The sequence below is a fragment of the Diadema antillarum genome, unplaced genomic scaffold (genome assembly GCF_040938485.1).
Source record: "Diadema antillarum isolate AM-2024a unplaced genomic scaffold, OU_Dant_1.0 scf00000115, whole genome shotgun sequence".
Lineage (NCBI taxonomy): Eukaryota > Metazoa > Echinodermata > Echinoidea > Diadematoida > Diadematidae > Diadema > Diadema antillarum.
In genome coordinates, this window is record NW_027271004.1 from 1,101,519 (window position 1) to 1,127,774 (window position 26,256).

Genomic DNA, 26,256 nt, shown 5'->3' on the forward strand with positions numbered 1-26,256 from the left:
TCATTGTCTTAAACTAATCTTTTATTATCAATGCTATAGTGAAAGGCATTTGCAAATGAATGACCAAATGTCAATTTCTGCAATTTTACTTTTGTGCCTTCGAAGACAAAAATGAACGTACGATGTGAAATTATGAAAATCGTCCGGAATGTCCCGTTAATGGCACGCAGAAGCATGTACGGTAACACGTAGGGACCTACATTGGATTTAAAGTTTCTTCAAATCAGTTTCAAAGTAGTTTATATAATTGAACAATATCAATTAACAGAAAGAATTCGCGTAACTTGGATCAAAATACAATTGTTACAGCCTGCATCACGGTGTCCTGTTAAATTACGTCATGATATTTACGGATGTTACACTGTACAGACAGACGTGCTAATATATTCAAAGTTTATGCATACTTCTACAAAATGGTTGGTCTACGCAGGTCACTTTTCAAACACACCTCTAAGCATATCACTCGTCAATACATTTGTAGTCCGAATCATCAACCACATGCATCTCGGAGCCCTTACAGCACTCCTCCGAATATTCTTACAGGTCAAATGCAATGAAATCTCAAATTAAACTTTGACCTGTGACCTTAAACTTTCTCTACATCTTTCAACTTCAAATAAAAATGGTGCAGCAACCAGCAACAAGACGACTACTTTGTGTTAATTCCATCTGCTGCCGCACAAGTTACATCATACCATAGTTTACCATTCAACCACTTTTGTTTTGAATGATATTGCCTCAAATGCAACAAGTTCTCTATTTCATGATCATGGATCACACACAAACGCATTAACACATCTAGATAAATTCACTCTGTCTGACGTCAAAGAAGCACAATAGAAAGGACAAAACTACGACAGATCGTCGGACAAAGAAACAAACAAACAGGACAGAGGCTGGGCTGACTGTCAAACTCCCAAAGATCACATCATTATATTACAGTGCACTTCCGTTATAACGAACACGGTTATAAAGAAATTCCGGTTAAACGATGTAAAAATCCGAGCCGCAATATAATCCGCTCGATGTATTTTTATTGTTTATGTGTTCGCTTATAACGAAATTTCGATATACCAAAAGGAAACTGCCGGTCCCGTATCTGACAGACGGAAATGAACAAAAGACACTATACAGAATACGAAGAGCATAAGTACTATGCATGGTTTAAGGCACTTTTGGTATCAGACAATAGCGAGCGGTAGATCTGCGACGCGAACGCTAAGACGAATTAGGCAAAAAAGCAAAACAAATACAAAAAAAAAAAAAAAAAAAAATTGGTGTTCTGCGCATTGCGCGAAGACAGTTGTTCCTATTTTTCAACCCGGGAGGCTGCGTCGTCTTGAACAGCGTGTTGTCTCGCAAATATAAACCTCGCTCATATGCTTTGGAGAGAAAGTGAAACAGTATATCAGTAAGACGTCTAATTGCCATGTCAAGTTGTAATTAGGGGGAAAAATGCATACAATACGATGCTTGTCATTTCAGTTATACTCGACTATGACCCACCCTTGACCGTGATATCAAATGGACTGATTACACAAGTGATTTCAATGGAAGTAGAAATGGTTTTTTTTTTTTTCAATGTAGCTACTACAGAAGCATCGGTTGCTTGTACAGAAGGCAGTAAGGGAAACCTCGGCTGCAAGCCCCCTCCTAACGACAAAGCAGTGGGGATAGAGTGCACTGCCCGTGGGAACAACCGCTGCCGGGACTTTCCCGAGACATTGCCGAGACGTTCCGTAGCCTGATATCGAGCCCGAACTGTTACAGCTTCCCTTTCATGATCCAGTGCAGTTACATACATAATGAAGAGTAAAATCGCACAACGGGCTAAGCGCCCTCTTTAGACATTTTGAAGTGGGAAAGTCCATCATCAGACAGAGCAATATATTGTAAATTCCTTCTAGTGATAACAAACTTGTACATAACAAGATACATTCTCGAATGACGTCATGTTTAACACGTCTAAAATGTTGTTACTTTGCTAGTTACTTCCTTTTTCCTGCAACATTCGTCCTAAATTTTGTTAACTTGACGAGAATAGAGTTAATTCGTTTTGCAATTAAACTCTTCACATTTTTACAGTAGTCGGCAAATATTTGCACTTCACACATAAGTCAATCTATGGTGCTGGACCTTGATCGCTAACCTGTAATAACTCTGTTTTGTTCACAAAACAGTCCCCTCATGTTCAACCATGTCCGGCATCACACGAAGATGCTGTTTAAACCTTTGAAGTTGTTCGCTGAAAGAAAAGTCCTGGTGCACGAATGGACGTCACCCGCAGCTTCCCGTATGAGGGCGAATAATACAAGAAGTTCTTTCAGAATCTCAGCTAAAATCAGACAAGGTGATCGCTGCTGCATGGAACGAACTACTACATACTTTTAAACTCCAGGCAAGTGTGTGCTAATCTCCTATGTGCATCACCACAGTTCCGCACAATCCTTTCTATTCTACGAAAATTTTGGACATTGTCATTTTCTTTTTCTTTTTCTTTTTCATTTCTTTTCTTCTTTTTTCGGCTCAATGCTGGTATCCATATTTTCTCTCTTTCGTCAGCTTCTTTTAATCATCAACGTGATGAGTGAAAAAAAAAGATCACTATCAAACAAACAAAAAATGAGATTCAAACAAAAAAAGCGAAAAGAGAAGAAAAGTATGATTGCTGTTGTTTCTTGTTTTCATTATATTTTTTATCGGAGACACAATTTGGACGTGCCTCGTGGTTTGTTTGTTTCAGGGCAGTCTGTCGATTTGGCTGTATAGCAGCGCGTTGGCTCCCAGGGCGCCGCGTCCATCGGGTGGCTTGCAGTGTTCTATCATGTCCTCACTTTGCCCGTACCGCCGAACAGACTTCGAATCATGACAACCTGGATAAGAGCGGTCAGCAGCATGACCACCGTGTTGACCACTGACCAGAAGCTGACCCGCTCGAAGTTGCGCTCGGCCAGATAGCGGTCCCGGAACTCAATGTTGCGCCACTGACGCTGGTGCTGCTGAGACTTCCGGAGGTTGTCGCTGACGATGTCCAGAGATGTCTGGGGAAAGAGACAAGACAAGACGTGAACTTGAACTTTGAACTTTTTAAACTTTTTACTTTTTAAACTTTTTATTTTATGGGCTGCATGATGAGACAAGATGAGAATTGAGACGATGCAAACAGAAATCAGTTACAGGTACTATATGTGACCGTGCACCTCAAAACGAACATAAAGTCGCACACACTGATTTTGCGTGAGGACTGAAAATAAGTGAAGTGGGTCAACCGAGCCGAACTTGACTTTTTCATATTTTCTGAAAGAGCGGGTCTTCTTTTACATTATGCTAAAATTTGGTATCATAAAACGGGCAGGTAAGTGTGTTATTTTAGCAGTTTATCTCGAACATTTTTTGTAGAATAGTGTGATTAGGTGTGTCTTTAGAATCCCTTTTTCATTTCTGAAAAACCTCGTCCACACTCTTCACTTTCAACTCTAATAACTTTTGAAAAGATAGTGCTACTGCTTTGAAAGTTGGCATTAATTATGGACAGAATGTGTTAATGAGGCACGCTTAATTGCAGTTTAATCTGATAATCCCTTCATTGTTGTTACTCTGGTGGTTTACTTCCTGTTTTTTGTCCCATTCATCGCACAGCCAGCACGGTTTGGTAAAGATTAAGCGCTTGAATAGACATTGTACTTCAGAGCCTCTTTTCTCAGTTCACACTTTTCCTGAGTTTGTGCTTTCTTTCCAATATTTAGATAGGTTAGAAGAGTCCATTTGATTTGAGGTATACATCATTTTAAAGCTTAAAGTCTGCTCTTTCAGAATATGGTCTTAACTAAAAATCTATGTCTGGCGACTTTTTGTTTGTTTTGAAGGTGCAGGGTCACATTTAAGCCCCCCCCCCACCCCCACAGGAACTGTGAATTTGAACTTTGAAGTTGAACTTTATTTATTTCTGTCTATCCCTTGCGAAGCATGATATCACAAAATCAATATCACAAAGTCTTACAAAAGTGAAAAGAACAACATATAAACAAGAGCGAATAAAACAAAAACAGAACCAAGGAAAGCAAGACTGGATGGCAGTTCTTCGTTACATTTTCTGAGAATTGTGTTGCAATTATGGTGTGCTCCTGGATTGTTTAGGGATTGCTCTACTCTTACCAGGATTGATGCAGCAGATACGATGTGTAAAATTCTCAGTTTCTTCAATAAAAATGTTGCAAAACCTGAGCTCTCATTAAAAAAAGAAACAAAAGAAACTAGACACTAGACACGTACGAACTACAAAATAAGCTCATGTCGTCAAATCGCAAATCACATGGTAAAATCGTATTACCTCATCAATGCGCTTGCTTTTTTATGCATTCCTGTATTTGAGCAGAGGTAAGCCAGCAAACAAGAAAACATGGCATCACCTGAACAGATCTTTTATTTCCTTTTATTCCATTGTGATATTATTGATGAAAACTTCAGAAGCTGTCGTTCTTCTCTATTCTAGATCTGCTCTGCGATCACGATACAATAATTGTATGATACCTCAGGGTTTAATGACCAAAAAAAGAGAAAAAAGAAGAACTAAATGAAGTTATTTGTATAAATGGAAGGCTGGAAAGACACAAATTATGTTATGACTGCAGCGATGACAACAAAAGTTACGTTCAGACAGTGATTCTTAAGTTCAGGCCAAGTCAACTTCAAGGATAAGCTTGTAGTTAAGTATGGAACGCCAAGTGTCACATGATTTTTTTTTTCGTAATTAAATGACTTTTTCTTTTTAAATTGACAAATCAATGACAACATTTGTTTCATCACCGAAATTGCCAATTTCCTGACAAATGAGGCCATGTGACACTTGGCCTCATTAAGGATCGCTGTCTGAACGTAACTGAAGTATGAGTTGTGAAGTGGGCACACATATTTTGGTTATAGCAGTCAGTCACGTTAGGTAATCCATTACCAAAATAATGCCACTGATACCAAGGCTCATAACACTGCACTCCCAGGTTATCTAGCTGAGAATTATATGCGAGATACAGAGGTCAAACATTGTATACTTTATCCACAATCATGTGCAAAGTTCATATGATAAATATTTCTTTTCTCATATTCATCTGTCATTATTCCCAAATCACTTACCACTAGCCTATTGTGCCTACGCAATGGTTTTCTCCACTTTTGTTTTGTTTCTTCCCCCCCCCCCCCCCATTTCTCTCTCTCTCTCTCTCTCTCTCTCTGGGGAGGGGTTTGGGGGAAGACTAGTTATTCAAAGCTTAAGCTGAAAGCTTGAAATCTTGGAAACTTATAGAAAGGAAGAAGTCAGGAGAGTCTTGCGGGGACTTTAACTGACTTCAAAGCAACAAATTGGAAAGCGCACAGAACTGGGGTTTCACACTCATCTTGAAGTGGTTTTCACGTATAGAGTGAAAAATCATACGAAATTAATGACGAAGGTTGCATGAAAATAAGACTCAGGACAAAACTGGTGTTGTGCACAAGTGGAAGACAGCTGTGTCTATTGTTCAACCCAGAAGGCTGCGTCGGCTCGAATGTTCATGTTGCAAATAAAAAGCTCGCTATAGTAACGGACCTGCACTGTTACATCCATTCCCACAAGGACAGCTTTATACACAGGCACGGCTGCTGCTGTGCAGTTTTCAAATTCAGGAGTAGCCCGCCCTCTCGGGGAAGACAGAGATGATGGTAAGAAGGCTGCTGCACGTTTTTAGAATAGCAAGCCCACCATCATTCACAATTATACAGCCGGGAATACTTGTATTTCAGAAAACTTACAGGGAGTGGTGGTGGGGGATACTTTTACGTGTGTTAAATGCATCTCACCAGGCAAAATATATATTTCTGATCAGAGGTGGGGGTGGATTCTATATTGCTATTATTCTTCAAGAAGACACAAAAATGTTTGGTTTTTGCTCTTTATCTCGTTTGGATGAGGAGAGATTCTTCAGATGTAGAGATTTATTATTTACAACTTGGCAAAAACATGCAAAATGTTGATTTGTATCCCATTTTTACCATATTTTGACCTTTTTTTAAGATCTGGGATTCCGTTTGGTCTGTTTCAACGAAGTACTTATTTTACCTAAGCAAACATGAATTAAACGTAATTGTACTGCACTTCAAAAAACAGCTCAAAAAGAAAATGTCATATGATTTGTGCTCCACATTAAGTGGTCACTTTTGCATTTTCATTTCCTTCCACACCTCTGCAGCCGAGTAAAATAAATAAATAAAACAAAAAAAGAAAAATAATAGATAAATAAAATCATCCATTGTAATCCTCAGTTAAGAAAAATGAAAAAAATAAAAAGGGTTTTAAAAAAGTCCCTTTTCATTGAGTGACCCCTACCATGTGAAATAATGGACCCATGTACGTGTACACATAAATCTGCCTACACATCACGCAATAAAAGAGGAAAAGTCTCAATGGCACTGCAAACAAAATTGATCTACCCCAGTGATCCCTAGCCCCCATACCAGGACAGAGGTTGTGTAATATTCAGTGATCTACGTATACACACACGGCACGAAAGAGGATGAAACAGTCCAGACTACAAAGGTCAAAGGTCATACCATGATATCCTTTGGTGGGGGATGATGGGAAGGGTGACAAGGTAACAAAATGTAAGTACAGCTGTACGTGGCATAAGCTGGCAATGCACATCATTGAGATCTAATGTTTGATGATACTGTTTTATGGATTTTGACCCCCACACAGCAGTGAGCTGTCTAGTTGCAATCTAGTTGTTGTTTGTTTGTTTGTTTGTTTTTTGGGGGCCCTTTCTGACTGCATTCCAATTTGAATGCCCCTGAGAAGAATTAATTTCACAAGATAACCAATCAATAGCTCCAAATCACTTGAAACGATGGAATGTTAAGAGTTCAAGACTGTGGTCCTACTGTATGAGGTTAAATCTTTTTTCTACCTTATTTTACCACATACACTTAACAATCAATTTGCATACACTTAACAATTAATTTGGATCCACTGCACATGTTTTTTTTTCTTATTAACTTAAATATCAAACATGATTGCTAGACATTTATTTTTACACCTGAGTCACGATAGATATTATGAGTGTTAAACAAGTAAACCAGAGATAAACATAACACAAATTGATTTCTAAAACTGACATGTGTAAAAGAGAGAGAGAGAGAGAGAGAGAGAGCATGACCTTATTTCCATAAACTAATGTGTGTGTGTGTGTGTGTCTGAAGAGTGTGTGTGTGTGTTCAAAGAAAGGGGAATGTTGTTTCATTTCTTTTTTTATATGTTTCTGTTTTGTTTGTTTGTTTGTTTTTTGCTCTTTGTCTGTTTGAGGGAAAACTGGGGGAAAAACTAATGCATGATACAGATTTGGACCAAGGACGATTACACCCAAACAGACAAGTAAACAAACCAATGTGATTATATCATGTATAATGCCAACATTGCAAGAGACTGTCGTACAGTGCACTCCCATTATAACGAACACAATTATAATGAAATTCCAGTTGCAACAAAATCAAAATTCAGGCCCCAACATTATTCTCCCTCTGTTATTTTATCGTTTACTTATTTGGTTTATAACAAAATGTCGATACAACAAAAGAAAACTGCCCGTCCTGAGGACTTCGTTATAATGGGAGCCCACTGTATATAGGACACGGAAACACACACAAAAAGAGAGTGATTGATAGAAAAAAAAAGCAAGTAGCACATGTGCAATGGCTTGGCCATTTTTATTATTTATTTTTTTTTTTTTTACATGTAGAGTATGATAATGAGAGCATACATGGATTCATCATTTTGCAATCTAATGATTTGTGTGCAAGTACCCTCATATCATGCATGTGTCCAAAAATGGTGCGGTAGTACTCTTCGCTGACTTTTTGTCTCATGTCTTCCCCAGTATTTTGCTGAACAGTGAAAGAAGGAAGAAAAAAATAAAGACAAACACTTTAGAATAGTAGAGAAGACAGTGGGGGAAAGGAAGAGCGAGGAAGAGAGAATAATAGAAGAAGATACAGTATTAGAGAGTGAAAGATAGAGAGAAGGAAAGTGTCATGGTATATCTTTGCACTTTGATTGTGAGTCATGAAAACATGAATCTAGATTGGGCTACAGACAGGGGGGGAGGAGAGAGAGGGAACCTTGTAAGCAGCATACAGTGTATGTGTCAGAAGTCTGAGGGCTGAAAAGATGTACTACAGAAAAAAAAAAACAGTATTTCCAGTTATGAACCTACAGAGTTTTTTTTTTTGTTGTACAGAAAATAATGGAAAATACTGAAACATTTATGAACCTGCATAGTTTGTTTGTTTGTTTTTTTCTTTTTTCTTTAGTAAAGGCTGGCAGCACAGGATTTGGTGTGTGTGTGTGTTTGGGATATGGGGTGGGGGGGGGGGGAGGGGGGGGTAGGGGGCACAGTTCACCAAGATCTGATATACTGCCATCTTTATTTTTCATCTTTCCTCAAACCCTGTCTTTCCTTGGCAATGAATTTTCTCTCAGTATGTTTTATGTGCCATACACACAACATAAAACTAAGTATCAAAATGATCTGGCAGTACAATGTACATAAACTAAATGGCCAAACAAATACAATATCGCGATAGTTCTACATTTATCATATCATGCGCATGTGTGTAAGTGCATTTTTGTGTGTACATTACATGCAACACATTCTTCTCATGTATTTCATTGTCCTCGCTCTTTAATTATCAAATTTTATTCTTTTGTAAGTGACAGCCAAACCCTTTGAGACAGTGGGATCATGAGCATATAATAATAGATACAGCCAAACTAAGTGCATAATGAAAGTGTAAAAAAGAGGGATTAAGTTTTTTGTTATTGTTTTTTTTTTTTCAACAGAGAATACAAAATTAGTTTTAAGTCCATCCCATGTATGGGGAGGCAGTGATACTGTACAGTAGGGATAGGGTACACTTTGATGGAGGAGATTTTACAGGCCTGATGGGTGTAAAATCTCTCTGACTAGTGACCACGCCTTCAAGAAATGAAACTTCATGAAGTTTTGCTTCGTGTGTGGACGGACAGGCAAACATCAAGAAGAGTCATCAAAGCTAAACTTCAAGAAGTTTTGCCCAGGTGTAACTGTAGCTTTTTAGAGGAAAAGAGATTGAAATGAACACACAATGTATCGAAGTGTCCACTAGATACAAACCTGAATTTCTTCTAGACGTATTTCCATATCTTCGTCGGCAGCAACCACTCCATCCATCCACTTGGGTACGTCCACTCCGTCGTCGTCCTCGTAGTCGAGCGCCAGATCGAAGTAGACGACCTGTGTGTGTGTGTGTGGGGGGGGGGTGGTGGTGGGGGGGGGAGGCAATCACATGAAGAAATGACAGAACCTGACTTCAGAGAACCATTGATGAATACAAACCTAAGTCTCGTCTATTGACCGATTCGGGTTCGTTGAGGGCAGCAGACATTTTACGGCACAGGGCGCAGCCATAGTGGGTGTATCAGCCGACCCCCCCTGCTCTCCCCCACCCCGGGGCAACATGTTTATCACGCACTTGTAACAAAGGTTCGCGCACTAAGCAAGCATTCGCGCACTCAGTACGAGACGCCTATTGGCTAAAGCAGTTTTTCATTCTGCGCGCGTGCTAATGTAGGGAGAGGGGTGGGGGAGTGCGGAGGGGGGGTCGGCTGATACACCCACTATGGCTGCGCCCATGCCAAAAATACACATAGCGCGTCACAGAATCGGTCAATAGGCATCGTATAACATTTTGTTGAGTGCATGGATAACTTCTGAATACCCTGTAAATGTGGACATGGCAGTATAGTAGCTACACTTTAGATGATGGTGTGAGATGTAAAGTGCTGTGAAACAACTTGTGCTTTGTGTGCTTTGTGTGTGTGTGTGTGTGTGTGTGTGTGTGTGTAATAGCGCTGTACAAATGTAGCAATTTCATTGTTTTCTTTTGTATTGCAACATGTTGTACCATAATGTGATGTACATGTATTGTATTGTATAGTATTAAACACAGCCCTTCTCTACGAACACATACTATATAATGTGAGCAATCAAGTTGAGAAATCAGTCAAAGAAAAAAAAAATGCAAACAATAGCTTCCTTGGTCTACAAAATAAGGGAACTACAAAAATATACATGTACACAACAGTTGGCCCAGTGAGTTACAGCATATATGATGTATTTAGTAACATACTGAAGGTTTTTTTCTCCTTTTCTTTTGAGAGAGAGGGGGTCATGAGAGTGGAGAAATTACAGTATATTATTGATGAGTTTCTTGTTCATAGGCAATCAATTCTACTCCATTCACACGTAAACATTCAGCAACAGGTGCATCTATTGATTTATGCAACAACAAAAAAAAAAGCTGTGTAGATAAAAAAAGTGAATTTATATTGCTACATGTAAAAGACTTGTCACTCTTAATTCAAAATGAGTGGGAGCAACACAGCTCAGTCGGTAGCATTTTATAATCATCTGCCTTGCGATCAAATGGCTAAGGTTCAATCCCAGCAAATTTTGCTACTAAAGCAATGTTACATTATGTGTTAAATGATGTCGCCCCCTCTTGTTCCCTCATACAGGACATGAAACGGAGGTCCTGTGTGTGAGAGAGTCACGACTCATCTGCATAAATATCAGACTTCATTCATTCATTGCAAAAGAGCAGGATGTGAATGCGGTTAGTCAGTTGTCTACCTGAAACATCAATGAAAGGAAAAGAAGAAACATTTCTACATCATGATGAAGCAGGAGCTGAGCTCCAGATACCGACAGCAGGGATGCATACAAGTACACTACAGGAAGAGACACAAACTATGTACATACCGTGTACAAACTCTATCATAATGTACATGATCAGCTCTAGGCCCACAAAAATATACAAGTGACTGGAAATGTACTACTCAACACAAAATTAGACAGGCGTTTAGTCAGTACCAACTTGAGACTCCTTGAACAGCGGCATTTGTTTCAAGATAGTGCACAAGTATACAATTGTGGCGAGCCTACTGAATGAATTAACTACAAATCAATGATAGGGAACTGGTTTCAAAGAGAGAGAGAGAGAGAGAGAGAGAGAGACTACAACACTACAACACAGGTTATTTCACACTTTCATAAATACCACATGCTGAAATACAGTACGATTAGACTTGTAGCCAGCTGGTTTGGCAGATCTAAGCATAGCTTTGGGATAAATTATGCATGCAGAAATGAACGGCCAATGATGCATGGGAAAGGCCCAGCTGTTCCCTTTTCCCATCATCCACCCCCCTGGGCAAACATCCCGACTGCCACGGAGCACTATTGACTCTTTATTCTCAGCAAAGATTAAGAGACTGCAGCAAACAAAGATTAAGTAAACAGAATCATTGCTGAACATCTGGAAGCTACTTCAGCAGTCGCTAACAGTGATTTCAACAGTCACTGCTTACTGACATGCACTACTGGTCCATATTCCAAATGCATGTCCATAAAAGTACTTGATTATGAACTATCTTCTGATACAAATCACTTTTCCTAGTCTGCATTTCTCAACCTTTCACACAAACAGTATTGCCATGGTTTGTATTGTTAATGAACAAAGGGATGTCCTTGATTAAAAGTTACTTTTTGTATCTTGAATTGTTACATTATACAAGTTTTGTATTTTTGTTGCAGGACCCCCAGAGTAATCGTGTCTAAACCACAAAATTTATCTTCCCTGGGTAATTTTATAATGTTAAATAGACAAATTTATAAATTAGTTCATTAAATAAAAAAAACAGAAAGATAATTCAATAAATAAATCTAAAATACACATACTGGTGACGCTTCTCTGATGGCTTGTTCAGCCAATCAAAATCTCCAATATGAAATGTTTGTATTCAAAAAGAGAAATGTAGTGGCCTACACCAAATAACAACCGTGTTGGGCAACCAGTCTTTCACATACGTTTCCATTTTGGAGATCCAATGGAGCAACTAATGGATTGTTATGTTTCCTGTGTTGCGCACCACTTCATTTCTTTTTGGGAAAGCAACATTTCAGATTGAAAGATCTATGTTAGTTGGCAGATTGGGACACCAAAGAAAAGAGTTAGTGTCTAGCCCCGACAGCATTGACACGTATGGGGAGTGTTTCACAAAAAAAAAAAAAAAAGCAAAGTCAATCTTAGAATTTTAGATTATTGTAAAATCATGGTATGATACTGGCTTCCGTGTCATTTGATCAGCCTTTCAGCATCTACTTCAAACTGTTATTGATATAAATTTACAAAGGAAATAGAAGCATTTTTTTCCTTTTATTACAATATGTAGATGATAAAGTACAGCTGTATAATCTAGCTGCATGAATGAAAAAGAAAAAAAAGAGTCTTTAAAATTTTCATTTTGTGTAAGGAAATCAAAACAACACTGAAGACACTGTAGTATACTATAAACTTACATTTTTAAGTTAACTCGTTCCGCATAATATATAGACACTTGTGAGAGTATACTCAGGACTCATTCCTCAATAGGTTAAGTTTCTTAGTGAAACACCCTCCCGGTGAAACAGTTTACAGGGCATAATGACTGACTGGACTGAGTGCATTTATTGGAGAAAGAAATGACATGGCTTACTTTATCTGACATTCTGCTGAAAGAGTTGTCAAAGCAAAAGAGGTAGTCCCCTGTTTCTTGGAGATGAAATCTGGAAAAATCAGGAAACAAAACAACACGTATAAGTTGCGATTTTAACAAATTTTATTGGTAGAGAGAGACAAAGTGAAGAAACTCACATCTGAACGAATAGTTTACTAGACAACATCAAAAAATAATTAAAAAAAGGATAAAATATAGAGAAAGATGATTGGCTTCCCATAGAGTCATCATTCAGTCTGGGTCATACATTCTGAAAGAGGGTTCCTACTGTAACTGTTCATCACAAAAGTGTCTCAATTCAAAAGTTTATCATGCTGCAGTATAATCTTGACAATTCTATACATTGCAAAAGTTTATCTTCCAATATTCATATGCACCACAAGATACATGGTATGGAGCTTTCACTCTGCCACTATCAAAGGTAAAAAAAAAAACCAAAAACTGTTAACGTACTGTAAATGTGTAAAGAAACACCTGTTGAAAAAAAAAATGGTAGAAACCTGTTTACATTTACAATGTAGAATCTATTCAAAGGAAACCTGCTTTCCCCTCAATAGCACTGAAATGATTGAAATCATTCTGTCAACGCTTACGAATATATTCCGTCTGGTTTTCTTGCTTCCGTTGCCAGGGCTTTATTTGTTGGCGACCGCAAAATGAAATTGATATCCAAATCTCCTCCTTCGAGCACCTGAAATAGAGAGCAAGAAGAAAGCTGCGTTGCTATTTAAGAGAAACAAACTACAACCACAAAAATGATGTGCCGCTAGTCGAAAACTGCATAAATTCATTAAAAGTGGCACAGAAAATAGCGCCACTTTGAGCAATAAATCTATACTTGATGTACATGTAAGAAGATCTAACTAAACTAATAATCTAAATCAATTTGGACAGAATCACAGACTATGCATATTAAAGATTTGGTTGTGCAGTAGAGGCGCCACAGGCTTCACTACTGTCTCATTCTCCACAAAATAAACGACAAGGTAGCCGTCAACATCTCTTGACACACATGGCCATGCCCTACACAAACACTAGAAATTATCATCCATTTGATAAGAAGAAGTTCAATACCCGCATGGTAACCCCGGGCCAGGGCGCTCCTTGTGCAGAGGTATTGTATACAATGTACTGTACAGTGTATACACCGACACCTGAACGCTTTGCGTACACGTATGGGCTGGTCGCAGTTACCCGCACGGTACAGTACATTTATTCGAGAATCTATGTACATTTACAGCTATTAATAAAGACTATTGTAGACCTTATACTACCTAGGACTAGGTAGGACTAGGAGACCTAAGGTAATTCAATTGTTACGCTAGTAAAGTTTACAGTATACCAGCTACAATTTACAAATCTTGTTAAATCAATAAATGTTGATTTGCATAATCTTCAACTCATGATATACTGTAGCTTCTTCTTCTTTTATTCTCCCTTTTACCAGAAACAATTGTCACTGATTACGAAGATCTGATCGATCCTTACTAGGTGGCTACTAGGTCTAACGTTAGTTTGTTAGAGTTCAACTTTAAATACATTTTTTGTACCACATGCAACGCCCCTTTCACCAACATTGAATCAAATACATCGGACTGATATAAAAAAGCATTCACCTGAAACTCGAATTCCAAATTGAAATCTTGCTTCATTGCTTGATGAAAACATTCCCTCTTGCCTGGTGGCACGACGACCGTCATGTCATGCATGATCCCTAATGAAATTTCGATTAAAATGGCGGTGATAAAGTAACTGAAAAATAGTCGTAAATGATCCATTTTGGAAGAGTTTCTGTGGCAGGAAGTCCACCGCGCCGGTATGTGTGTGTACGGTGTATGTGTGTACGCGTTGTCCAATGAAGAAGCTACACAACACACACACGCTCTTCCTGTAGCCTTCTTACAGTCGTTTCACCCAGTTCGACTAGCCGACTGCATACATTTTTGTTGTAAACGCCAACGATGTTTGGTTCTGATATTATGGCGATTTGATTACTAGTAATGTTTCACGTTATTTTTGTTGTTGACATTACTGCTGTTCGAAACAGTGATATATAAATCATTGCTGGTTCTTTAGTAGAATTGAACTTTCGATGGTTTCTCATTTTCTTTAACAACAACTTCTATTGTGCTAAATTGTCCGTGCTAATATCACTGATTGATTGTTAGAAGGTATAGAAACAAATATGAAGGCCTATTTGTTCTTCTATTCAATGATTATGATTACATTCGCTGTTTCTGGCTCAGAATTTCCAAAGCCTCTGAATTGATAAAATAAGGCATAATATCATTTATGATCTATTCTTCAACTGTCAAAAGATTTTGCGGACATAAAATTTTGTTTTTTCTGGGTATTATTGTTTTGTTTCGTTTTGCTTTGCTTTTCTGCTCACGGACAGCAATACATTTCACAAATCGCACTATCTGTACGTTCTACATGATGTGAAATTGATCATGTATTCAGTATAGGTCATATTCAGTGGGTGTAATTTGCACCACCATAATGTATTTATAGAACTTAGACAGGCTTAAAAGGGGAAAATGTGTCACTCTGCAGAGCCTGTTACGTCTCTCTTGATTTATTTATTTCTTGGATTAATTCAATTTTCACTTCTTCTTTTTTTACTCTTTCATTGAATTTCATTTCATTCATCCCGCCCTTTACCGTTTAAATTGTTAATTCTATGCATTATTTAGTTGCTGTTGATCAAATTGATATAATGTAAGTAGGCCTACATGAATACTCCCTATAATATGGTGTATTGTCTGATGAAATGCACTTGTCAATCAACATATCAGAGGGACTACGACCTATCATAACTGCATAAAATCGATAACAATCGGTCGTGTTTCTTTTTTTCCCGAGCATCGATTTCTATATTTGTTTAGAAGCACTGTGGTCCAGACAGGCTGTAGACTTTCAAAGCAATTAAAGGTATAAGTATACCATTTGCAGATGAAACAAAAATCCAGCGTTTGTGCTTTAGAATAGTTCTGAAATGTGAGTTAGGGATAGAAACAACCACTGTAAGAACTTGAATCCATATAATCGATGTTAAGTATATTGAAATAGACAAAAATAATGTGAACAATAGTTGTAATAAAAATGTTTTCGGACTAATTAACCATCTACAGTTATATAGTTTAATGAGAAAAGTACTGATATCTCCTTATATTTTAGGCTTTATTGTGAAAATGTTATATGGTAGGGTGTTTTGTGATACAACAGACCTACACATATGAATCAAATGTGATATCTTGAACATTGTTTTTTAATTACTGCTTCCAAAGGTAATCAGGACCTTTAAGGGCGAATAATGGAGTTCGAATACTACGCCCTCACGAGCCATAATCATGATAATGACCAGCATTTCATTCCTGAGTCATAGATTTACAATGTTGTCTGTCATCATACCGTCCCCTCTGGTAGAAAACACTCTGTCCCTCGGATAAGACATAATAATGGAGGTGTGTGAGGCCGGGGAAATGTGCGAACTCCGTGATCTATAATGTGTGCAGACGACGGGAAAAGTGCAAACGCTCAGTCTTGCCGGAAAATGTGCAAATGCCGCCGGGTATAATGTGGAAACCATTAATTCACTTCATTAATCTATCATTGTGTACTAGTAGTAGAGATGGAAGATAAACTCTCTATCAAAACTGTACTTGAAACACATTACACTTTTGATTTACAGTCAAACCTGTCATAGCGACCTCCTGTCTATAGCGACCACCTGACCATAACAATTACTAAAAAACAATATTTTCTCCCAGAGAAAAAAGCATAATAAATAAACTATATAGCAGTCCCCTGTTTATAACGGCCACTTTTGTTTTTCGTCTCCCTTGGAGTGACCTCCATAGACAGGTTTGATTGTATATTAAAACCTATCTTCGAGCAACTTACTGTCTGCAGCGGCCACCTGCCCTACATTATATCATGAAGAGTTTGCTCGCAAAAAAAAAAAACCCGATAAGTCCATATTTGCCAAATGAAGATATTTGCGATTAAAAGGTCAAGAAATTTAAAGAGAATAAGAAAAATGTTGCTTCTTTTGACCATAACTTCAAAAATGTATCTTTATTGTAGTGACCGATATATCATTTAAATAGTGTAGCTGCATGGGCTATCCAGCCGGGTTTTCATATAAAAAAATCAAGCAAACAAACAAACAAACAAGTAAGCAAACAAATAAACAAACATCACTGATTTTAAACACCAGGAAAACTAAAGAGATGATTTTTTATTTTTGTAAAACTGGTAAAGACAATCACGACATGATTTCCATTGGGGGAGATACCATAGAGCAGGTGTCAGAGTACAAATACCTTGGAACAATTATAGACGATAAATTAAGGTGGGATGTAAATACCAAGAAAATTCAGTCAAAAGGAAACCAGCGATTGTATTTAATTAGAAAACTCAGGTCATTTAATGTGAAGAGTCAAATACTTGTTCTGTTCCATCAAAGCGTAATACAGTCTGTTATGTGCTTCTCATCAGTAGCATGGTTTAGTAGTTTAACAGAGAAAAATAAGTCCAAATTGACAAGGGTTGTATCACAAGCCAGTAAAATTATAGGAATGCCTGTGCAACATCTAGAGGATATTGTACAATCTGCTCTTGTGTCTAGACTTGATATTGTATAATGAAAGATGAATCACATCCGCTTCATGATGAGGTGACTGTAAACAGATCAGGTAGAATTAGACTTCCAAAAGTAAAGACGGACATGTTCAGACGGTCATTTCTGATCGCAGCATGTAAAGCTTTCAATAACAGATTTAATAGATGAGGTTATGTTTTTTGTTATTTATAGTACACGTCATATGTTTAAAATATGTGAACTGTTTTAATGATTCATGATTCATGAGTCGTATTTTTAAGACAAGTGCCAGATGACTCGGCCCAAGCAGGGCTCTGACCTATCTACATGTACTGCATGTGTTGAGCTTAACTACCCCATGTGCAATGTATTTGTGGTGTGAAAGTCCAGTATGTGTGCACTTGATGACAATTGTATTGTTCGTTAGTTATGTTGAATTGTTACATATTTTTGACTCATTGCAAAACAATTGTACACAAATTTGTAAACAGCAGCAGTGTAATTGTGGACGAGCCAACAGTAGACCTGGGAAGTATTGAGCTGTATGTCTTGCCAACCCTATGACCTATGACTGAATTGAATGCTTTAGATTTTGTGAGGAAAGAAGAAAAAGAATTAAGAGAACTTTTAAACAAAATACAAATATGATAACATTATTGAGCATTTGTAATACGTCACACTGCCTGCTATATTTTAGTATGTTGTATGAATGTCTCTGTCTTTTTATAGCCCTTGTCACGCAGCAAATTCTCTTTGAGATAATTTACTGTCTCTTATCCTTGCCCAGGCTTTCCTTCACGTTGATTAGGTGATAGTTTTGGTGTATGTGTGTGTGTATGTATAAGTTTGTATGGGTGTAACTCGCGGGTGTGGGGTATGTGTGTGTGCGTGTGTGTGTGTGTGTGTGCGTGTGTGTGAGCGTGTGTATGTGTATGTGGAAGTGTACTCTGTGAGAGTGGGGGGGGGGGGGTAGTGGAGGTGTGTATAGAACATGTTAAAGTCTCAACTAGAGGAGTGGTCCGGCATATGGAAGTGCCTGGATGGGGCGAATGGGGCGAAGGAAAAAAAATATGCATACTTTTATATGCTTATTTTCTCCTGCAATATTTCATTTTTTTTTTTGTAATAAATGTATGTAGGCCTATTTTATGTATGTATGGTATAAAACTCATGTTAAGTTATTTCATTTCATGATTTATATTCTTCATTTATGCACCTCTATCTTTATGTATGTCCGAAAACAAATTTTATGTATATTTTATACATGACAATAAATCATCTTGAATCTTGAATCTTGAATCTTGAAGATACAAAGATACAAAGAACATGCAGCAAAAATAATGCTGTTGTGACAGACCATGCGGGTTCGTCTGGAAAGTAATGAGCAACCGCCTTCAGTTCACTTCAGTTCAGTTCAGTTTTATTCACCATCATGTCAGGAGTATACAATAAAAAGGCACACAAAAGATACATAATTATATACATGTACAAAGTAAACATGAACAAAACAATAGCAATAAACTTGATGGTGGGAACCCCAGGAGAAGCAGTGCTTATAGATAGGGGCCCCAATAATGCTTAAATGTTAATATACACGTAAAATAAAACAAGCAAACAAACATTAGAATCAATGCATTTCAAGTTTGTACAGTGGCGGACCCAGGGGGGGGGGGGGGCGCAACGCACGCAACGCACGCCCCTTTATTTTTCGTTAAAAACAAAAGAAATAAAAAGAAAAAAAAATGAAAGGAAACCCGGAAGTGGCACCAGAAATATTAGTCACGCCCCCCCCCCCCCTTTTACAGAATTCCTGGATCCGCCCCTGCTGTATACATTTGGCTCGTAATATAGGAAAGGACATAAATAACAGCATGCACATAATGCATTGATACCATGGCAAACAGCAACGAAAATTCAGAAGAGATGAGAAAGAGAAGAAAACAAGATGAGTATAATTGGAAAGGCGAGGCGAGAGTATGTACACGAGAGTTTGACTTGAGAATGTGTGCTAGCAAGCAATCTTGTGAGTACAAAGTGATTTGAGTACGATGGCAATATATAGATTTGTTAACTATCCCTCGGGAGGTGCATGTAGATGATAATAGCTTATACGTCGTCTGAGTTTCCTCAATTACATCATTTCATCAATAACTTTTGAGACTTTATTAAGGAAGGTAAAAACTGCGTGAGCTGTATTGTGTTTGGCCAAAAAGCAAATTGATTATCAGAAACGATAATTACGTCTATTGAGAAAATCCAAAAGTCTAGAAGAAACAAAAATTTCAAATAATTCAACAGTAGGGGATAACAAAAACATTGGTCTATAATGAAAAACGTCCCTATCCCCTTTCTTAAAAGTTAGAATAACCATAAGAGATACTGTCTTCATAGCCACGGGGACAATACCATCACTTCCACACTTGCACTTTTACGTCAGCTTTGTTTCCGCTCCAAAATGGTAATAGTAGTAGTAGTAGTAGTAGTAGTAATAATAATAATAATAATAATAGATATTATTTTTACTCGCATACACAGCTTTGGTAGAAATGTCTATACTATAAGGTAAAAAAAGGAAAAGAAAACTCTTTTTACATTCTGAACCAAACAATTTCACGTCTGGAATCGTATATCTAGGGGAAAAAAAACCAACAACAAATGAACCCACAAACAAACAAACTAAACATTGATAACTTCATGAGACCCTCGGGCAACAGAAAGGAAAGGTTTCCAACGAGCTTATTCACGTCATAATATTGTATGTTTATGCCAAACGAAATGATGATGTTCACATATTATGAAGCAGTAAGACGGAGACGGATTAATCCAATTATATTACAAATGAGAACATTTCTGAATAATCACCAAGTACTCTTCAGCGTTGGCGCGAAAGCGGCCTGAATCATCCCTTGAGCTGTTGTCACGCCAAAACTCCAGCACCTCTTCGACCAACGCCTTAGGAGCTGTTTGACGGAAGTAGCTGGTCATAGTGAAGAAATCTAAAATCTTGTTTCCGAAGTCAGACGTCTCGTCAAAGAGCTCGGTGACGTCTATCGTCAGCTGGAGTGGTATCTTTATGACGTCACATCCTCGTCTCTTGGCCTCTCTGGTGACGTCATCGATTTCAACGTGGATAGGACCGTCTTGTCGATAAAGGGCTGGTAGTCCCTTTCTCAGCTTGGCAAAAGCACTTTGCTCTGGGTGAAATAATGATTCAGTGTAAAGACAAATCTTTACTCACGTTCATAGAATATTCGCGTTGATATCAATGGCTCTTACTAAAAAGGCAAGTGCCATGATAATGACATGAATCCTGATGATTAGCAATTGCTATACAAGAAGTTGAAATTGTAGCCAGAATTGCCATCGTTATATCAGCTTTCTCCAAGTGAGACAGAGGGGTTGTCCAGGTGTAACATAATGTTAATATATACCTCTACACTAAAAAAAAAACACACACACGCGTTCCATTTCCCTCAACATATGGGCTACGGAAAACTAACGTCACAATCAGCTGTCTGTCAATTGTGGTATTATGATGTAACAAAAACATTTTCCTCGATCTCTTCCTTTACATGTATTTAAGGCATTATTTACCACTTGCAGATGAAATGAAAACCCAGTTTTAGTGCTTCAAAATAGTAATAAAATGTTAGTTAGGGATAGAAACAACTAATGTAAAATGTTAATCATTATGATAAATGTTTAGTATTCTTAAACACACAGAATGTGAATAATAGTATAATGAAGTAGTTTCTACAATAACCCGTCTACTCTTGTGGTTGATTGAGAAAAAATAGTAATAAATCATAATACATTAGGCTTTATATTGCAATTGCTTTATAATATATGTAGGATGTTTTGTGATACAACTGACCTACACATAATATACATCAAATGTGATAACTCGAACATTTTTTAAACCACTGTTCCCAAATGGTAATCAATACCTTTAAAAGGGGCAACGGAATGGGCAACGGAATGGGCAACGGAAGGGGCGACGGAATGGGCAACGTTGAGAACACATATTGAATAAACAAAATAACCATACGCTGGATTGACACAGGAAGTCCAAAAGGATCAGAGACTGATGACATAAATTTACCGGAGTTGAACTGCAACAGGAGAATTCCGTTTTCCGTCAAGGTGGACAGGAGTTGGTCCATTGAGTCTTCAATTTTACCGAGGTAATACATGCAATGAATGCCGCTTATGAGCTGGAACTTTTCTTCCTTGTCCCCACGTCCGTCGAGATATTGACGTAAGGTGCAGTTGATGTACTTTACATCAACCTGCGGAGTGATTCCGGCACTTTGTAGATTTTCCTCATACGTGTGAAGTAGACTCGAACTTGGCTCTACTGCGGTGTTTGATATCTTCCTGTAAAATGCCATGAGAGTTTTCATGAATGCTATTTCATGTTTCCCTGTCAGAGAGGAAGGGGAAAGGGAGAGAGAGTATCAGAAAGGAAAAAAAAAATCCAGTCATTATGGAGGCACTAAAATATATAAATGTTGAAAAAAAAATGACATGCTAATACTCATTCAAACTAATCTTATAACGTTATTCATCATAGGGCAAGAGCTCTGAAAAACGGCTCGAAGGAGGTAAATCTATTATAATTAGCAGATCTGTCAATAATCATTGAGTGAACTTTCAATGATCTCCGATGTCCTTCACGAGCCCTAAGAGATCTTTCATTAAACTTCCTGGTCTCCATAGTCTCCAAAATATTTTGTAACAGTTCCAAACAGTCTTTCAGAGGTCTTTCAGCAGTCTTTCTCTCGATGTTCTTATGTTATTCTTTCAATGATCTTTTAGCCCTCAAGAGTTACACTTTTTGGAGAAAAAAAAAATGAGAAATTTTCGTCAGATCAAAGCGGGTTCATTACAAGGCAAGTCTCTCAGAGTTCTGGTGTGATCTCTCAAAGTTTTCAGGGAGTAGCCAGATGGTCTTTCAGTATTACATTTTCCGATAGTCTCATTGTTCCCTCAGGTCTTGAAGACTGCTGAAGGATCTTGCCATGTTTGGTTCTCTTTGTGGTCTCTCAAGGGACTCCGTTATGTGGACAGGGACCTAGGGTATATCATTCTTCTGGTCGAATTATAGCCTCCAATTTCTTACGAATTGGGGATACTGAACTAGAACTGACGTCATGCGACATGCGATTGACATTTCTTGCACGTCACGTGCAATCATGAGGACTATTCTTCCCTTGGGATGACGCCAGAAGCTGATTGTTAATCGGCGAAACGTCACATGATTATGAACTAAAAGTTCAAATTCATTTTTTTTTTATCCAAAAGAATTTGAAGATAACACATGTGTATTTGGAAATGCATTATCTCTTTCGAAAAAGGTCGGAAATCTTCTGAAATCTCGAATGTAATTTATGAAATGATAGGAGTATTTAGGTTTGAGTGGATATAAGGCAAAGGAACACGATTAAGAAGAAAATCAGACAAACCTGCTCCAACTCCGACACCCAACATGTTGAATTGTTCTTCAGGTGTAAAGACTTTCTGCAAGCTCCCGAGAACAGAGTTTTCGAAGTGATGTGAGACATGACGGTAGACGGCATCCTTCTCGGCAATTTTTGAATATCCTGTCAGGAACACATCCTCGTAACGTGCCCGATTTGCAGGCAGTGACTCTAGATCCATAGTTGACCTGCTCCAACTTTTTTTCCGTTTTCACTTAAAGTTTGCCCTTGTTGTTGTGTTGTTGTTGTTGTGTGTATATGTGTGCGTGTGTGTGTGTGTGCGTGGTCTCTAACGGTGATGGTAATTATCTAAAAAAAAGAAAGAAAACGAAGAGAAATCTGAGGAACTTTAGACGAACAAACGGATAACAACAGAATATTGCTAGGATATATTGTTTCATGAGTTGTTTTCTAAAACATTTCAGTCAAGTTGTGTGAAATTCATAATATGATTTATTAATATTATGAGTAATTCATTGTGGGAGAAAAGACGAAGAGAATTTAAGTCATTGGCTGTTCCTGGATACTACAGCAGTCCCATTGTGTGATCGTGTTCTTTCTATCTTAGGGTTTATTGCACGTTTTTCTTGGCTACCTAGAGCCCGGCCCTGTCGGCTGCTCTGTCAGACTGGCCGCATAACTTGAGATATTAAGAGTCGGTACATGTATACCATGAGGAGGTACAGGGTTGGGATGCGAGCGGAGTGACGGTTATTGGTAGGGAAATTGATGGCAGAAAATGTTTCACTGAAGTATTCTAAGATTTCACAGAGAGAGGCACAGTGAACGTTGTATATGCCTACATGTACAGCCTTCACCTCAAAATCTACGACTGTTGCATACATGTTCGTAGTCTTGCAACCATCGAGAAAATAGAGGCTTACGTGATATATATATATATATATATATATATATGAAGAGTTTGTTCGCAAAAACCGATAAGTCCATTTTTGTTGATTTTGAAATGTAATAATAATTATTATGTAACCGACCATGACCTGTATCAATTGTCTACCTGTACCTCGGTGAGGAAATATTTTGTCATGTCTTGCTAATCAGTGATACAGGTACCTTTACTTTGTATAAACCTTCAGTGAAAGCAGACAAACCTCTCCTTTCCCTTTCTCCTTTCAACTATCCTATCTCTATTCAAGTCATCCCTCCCTCCTATTCTCCATCCGATGTATGCTACGGGGGCTGCACGCAAATCAAGCTACGCTTATGCTGTAGCCCCTCTGTATTATTCATTGTTGTATGTTTAGTTTTACTTTTGCTGTACATTGTACACAGGCAATGAACAAGAAAATGCTTATATATCTTATTATATTAATGTTTGTAAATGAATGTGATTGTACAATGATGATACAGAAACCAATAAATCAAATCAAATCAAATCAAAGCAAATATTTGAATACAGTATAATACATACGGACCCATACATATTAGGGCCTATTAATATAGGCCTACAATATGAAGTATTATCTTGCGACATAATATGGGTCTACATACGTTGCGCCAGTTTTATGCTTGGATGTATTAAGACAACATACACGAATATTCATAACTCTGAATTTATAAGTATAAGAATATGAAATAAATAATTATAGTGACCACACTTGACTCTCTATACTCCTTGAATATGTGCCCTGCATCATAAAACCACCAAAAAGTCGCCAAACATGGATTTTTAGCTAAGTGCAGGTTCTGAAAGAGCAGACTTTAAGCTCCGAAATGATGTTTAACTTGTAGACTCTCCAAAACATATCCCAATATTGGAAAGAAAGCACACACTCCGGAAAAGTGTGAACGAAGAAATGAGGCTCTGACGTTGGCGTACAGGGTCTATTCAAGCGCTTATCTAACAAAGCCGTGCTAGCTGTGCGATGAATGAGACCAAAAAAACAAAAAAAAAAACAAAACAAAACAAAACAAAAAACGTGAAAAGCCACTGGAGCAACAACAATGACAAGATTATCAGAAATTGAATATGCCTTATTCACAAATTCTGCCAATGATTACTGCCAACTTTCAGAGCAGAAGCAAAATCCTATCTAAAGTTATTAGAGTTGAAAGTGAAGAGTATTGTATCGCTAGGGTTTGTCGGAAATGAAAAGGGAACTCTATACCGGGTGTCCCAAAAAAAGCGGAACGGTGGATTTTCAGTACCTTGCGTTCTAAAAGTGATATACTTTTTGACATCATTAGAAAGAGCATCTTCCGCAGAAGACCACGATACCAAAATCATTAAATTTGGTTCTGTACTTTTTATTCTACGCCAATTTCTGTAAATGCAGTCATTTTCAATTTTGTGCGACTTATGAGATAATAATTTGGGTGCGACACGCGTTCCATAAGGTGAATTGTGTAAGCTCGTTGATCCATGTCAACAAAAGAAAACGCTTTCATATTGGGCGCGCGCGCACACACACACACACACACACACTGTTTTTTTTTTTCCTGGCCCGTGCCCAATGTGAAAGCTGTATCTTTTGTTGACATGGATCACCGAGCTTACACAATGTTCACCGTATGGATCGCGTGTCGCGCTCAATTATTATCTCATAAGTCGCAAAAATCCGGCGAAATTTGACAATGACTGCATTTTCAGAAATTGGCGTAGAATAAAAAGTACTGAACCAAATTTAATGATTTTGGTATCATAGTCTTCTGCTGAAGATGCTCTCTCTAATGATGTCAAAAGATATATAACTTTTAGACCGCAAGGTACTTAAAATTCACCGTTCCGCTTTTTTTTTTTTGGACACCCGGTATAAAGCACACAGTCATAATCCTACTATTCTACAAAAAGGTGTTCGAGGAAAGTGGCCAAAACACAATTTCCTGTTCGTTGATCCCAAACTTTAGCATAATGTAGAAGACTTGCTATTTCAGAAAATATGAATAATTGAAGATTGGCTAGGTTGACCCCTTTCACCTATTTTCAGTCCTCACGCAAAATCAGTAGGCCTACATACGACTTTTTGTTGGTGTTGTGAAGCACGGTCACGTTAAGATACAACAGCAACTTACCGCAAGAGATATCACAATGCACCTTTCCTTTCGATATCAGCAGCGCATACTGTGCTAGCTAGGAACACGAGGCAAGTGCAATTACACTGACATTCATAGTTCTTACATGCAATGAATTCAGTCCTCTTGAATCATTTTGGGTACAAAGTCCAATGCTATTAAAGCGCAATACTTCCGTTGGTACCTGCGTACATACCCTCTGGGTGCTGCAAAGGGCGTCTCATGTATTACGTAACTTGGTCTAAAAGTGTTACTGTACTCGGTGCCTCGGCTTCTGAAAATAGTGATAACCCATGTATGTCCGTCCAGTGTCCGTCGCATAAAGAGCGCCACCTGTGGTTGCAAATACATCTGTGGACCAGTTCTTTCTGTCGTCTGCTCACTCACCACCCGTGGTTTTGAATAGGCTAATACGTTATCAGTCAGTTCTTTATGTTTGCTCGCTTGCTATAAAAATTGCCCTTTGAAAGGTTCGAGAATGAATTGCACGGAGCATTGTTATTGTAGTGTTTGTTCCTGTT

General features: G+C 38.0%; 2 protein-coding genes across 2 annotated transcripts; both read right to left on the reverse strand.

Annotated features, from left to right (window-relative positions):
• Positions 1-1,527: 1,527 nt before the first annotated feature.
• Positions 1,528-14,440, reverse strand: LOC139719855 (transmembrane emp24 domain-containing protein 5-like). Its single transcript, XM_071631240.1, has 5 exons — positions 14,236-14,440; positions 13,213-13,310; positions 12,599-12,668; positions 9,177-9,296; positions 1,528-3,041 (listed from the first exon to the last, which is right to left on the reverse strand). Exons 1-5 carry the CDS (start codon positions 14,395-14,397, stop codon positions 2,823-2,825), a joined length of 669 nt encoding a protein of 222 aa, XP_071487341.1. The 5' UTR covers positions 14,398-14,440; the 3' UTR covers positions 1,528-2,822.
• Positions 14,441-18,231: 3,791 nt separating this feature from the next.
• LOC139719822 (histamine N-methyltransferase-like) lies at positions 18,232-25,775 on the reverse strand. The gene is made up of 5 exons (XM_071631209.1): positions 25,736-25,775; positions 22,691-23,014; positions 21,328-21,648; positions 20,088-20,419; positions 18,232-18,261 (listed from the first exon to the last, which is right to left on the reverse strand). Exons 2-5 carry the CDS (start codon positions 22,884-22,886, stop codon positions 18,232-18,234), a joined length of 879 nt encoding a protein of 292 aa, XP_071487310.1. The 5' UTR covers positions 22,887-23,014; positions 25,736-25,775.
• Positions 25,776-26,256: the final 481 nt, after the last annotated feature.

Excerpts from the sequence above, each read along its gene's own strand:
- LOC139719855 (XM_071631240.1), bottom strand. The coding sequence starts at position 14,397 with ATGGATCATTTACGACTATTTTTCAGTTACTTTATCACCGCCATTTTA. Across the intron at positions 13,311-14,235 it reads ATTTGGAATTCGAGTTTCAG|GTGCTCGAAGGAGGAGATTT; the intron begins GTGAATGCTTTT and ends TCTCTATTTCAG. Across the intron at positions 9,297-12,598 it reads TCAGCAGAATGTCAGATAAA|GTCGTCTACTTCGATCTGGC; the intron begins GTAAGCCATGTC and ends ACACACACACAG.
- LOC139719822 (XM_071631209.1), bottom strand. The coding sequence starts at position 22,886 with ATGGATCTAGAGTCACTGCCTGCAAATCGGGCACGTTACGAGGATGTG. Across the intron at positions 21,649-22,690 it reads GGGTGTCGGAGTTGGAGCAG|GGAAACATGAAATAGCATTC; the intron begins GTTTGTCTGATT and ends CCTCTCTGACAG. Across the intron at positions 18,262-20,087 it reads CCAACGCTGAAGAGTACTTG|GCACTTCCATATGCCGGACC; the intron begins GTGATTATTCAG and ends CGCCCCATCCAG.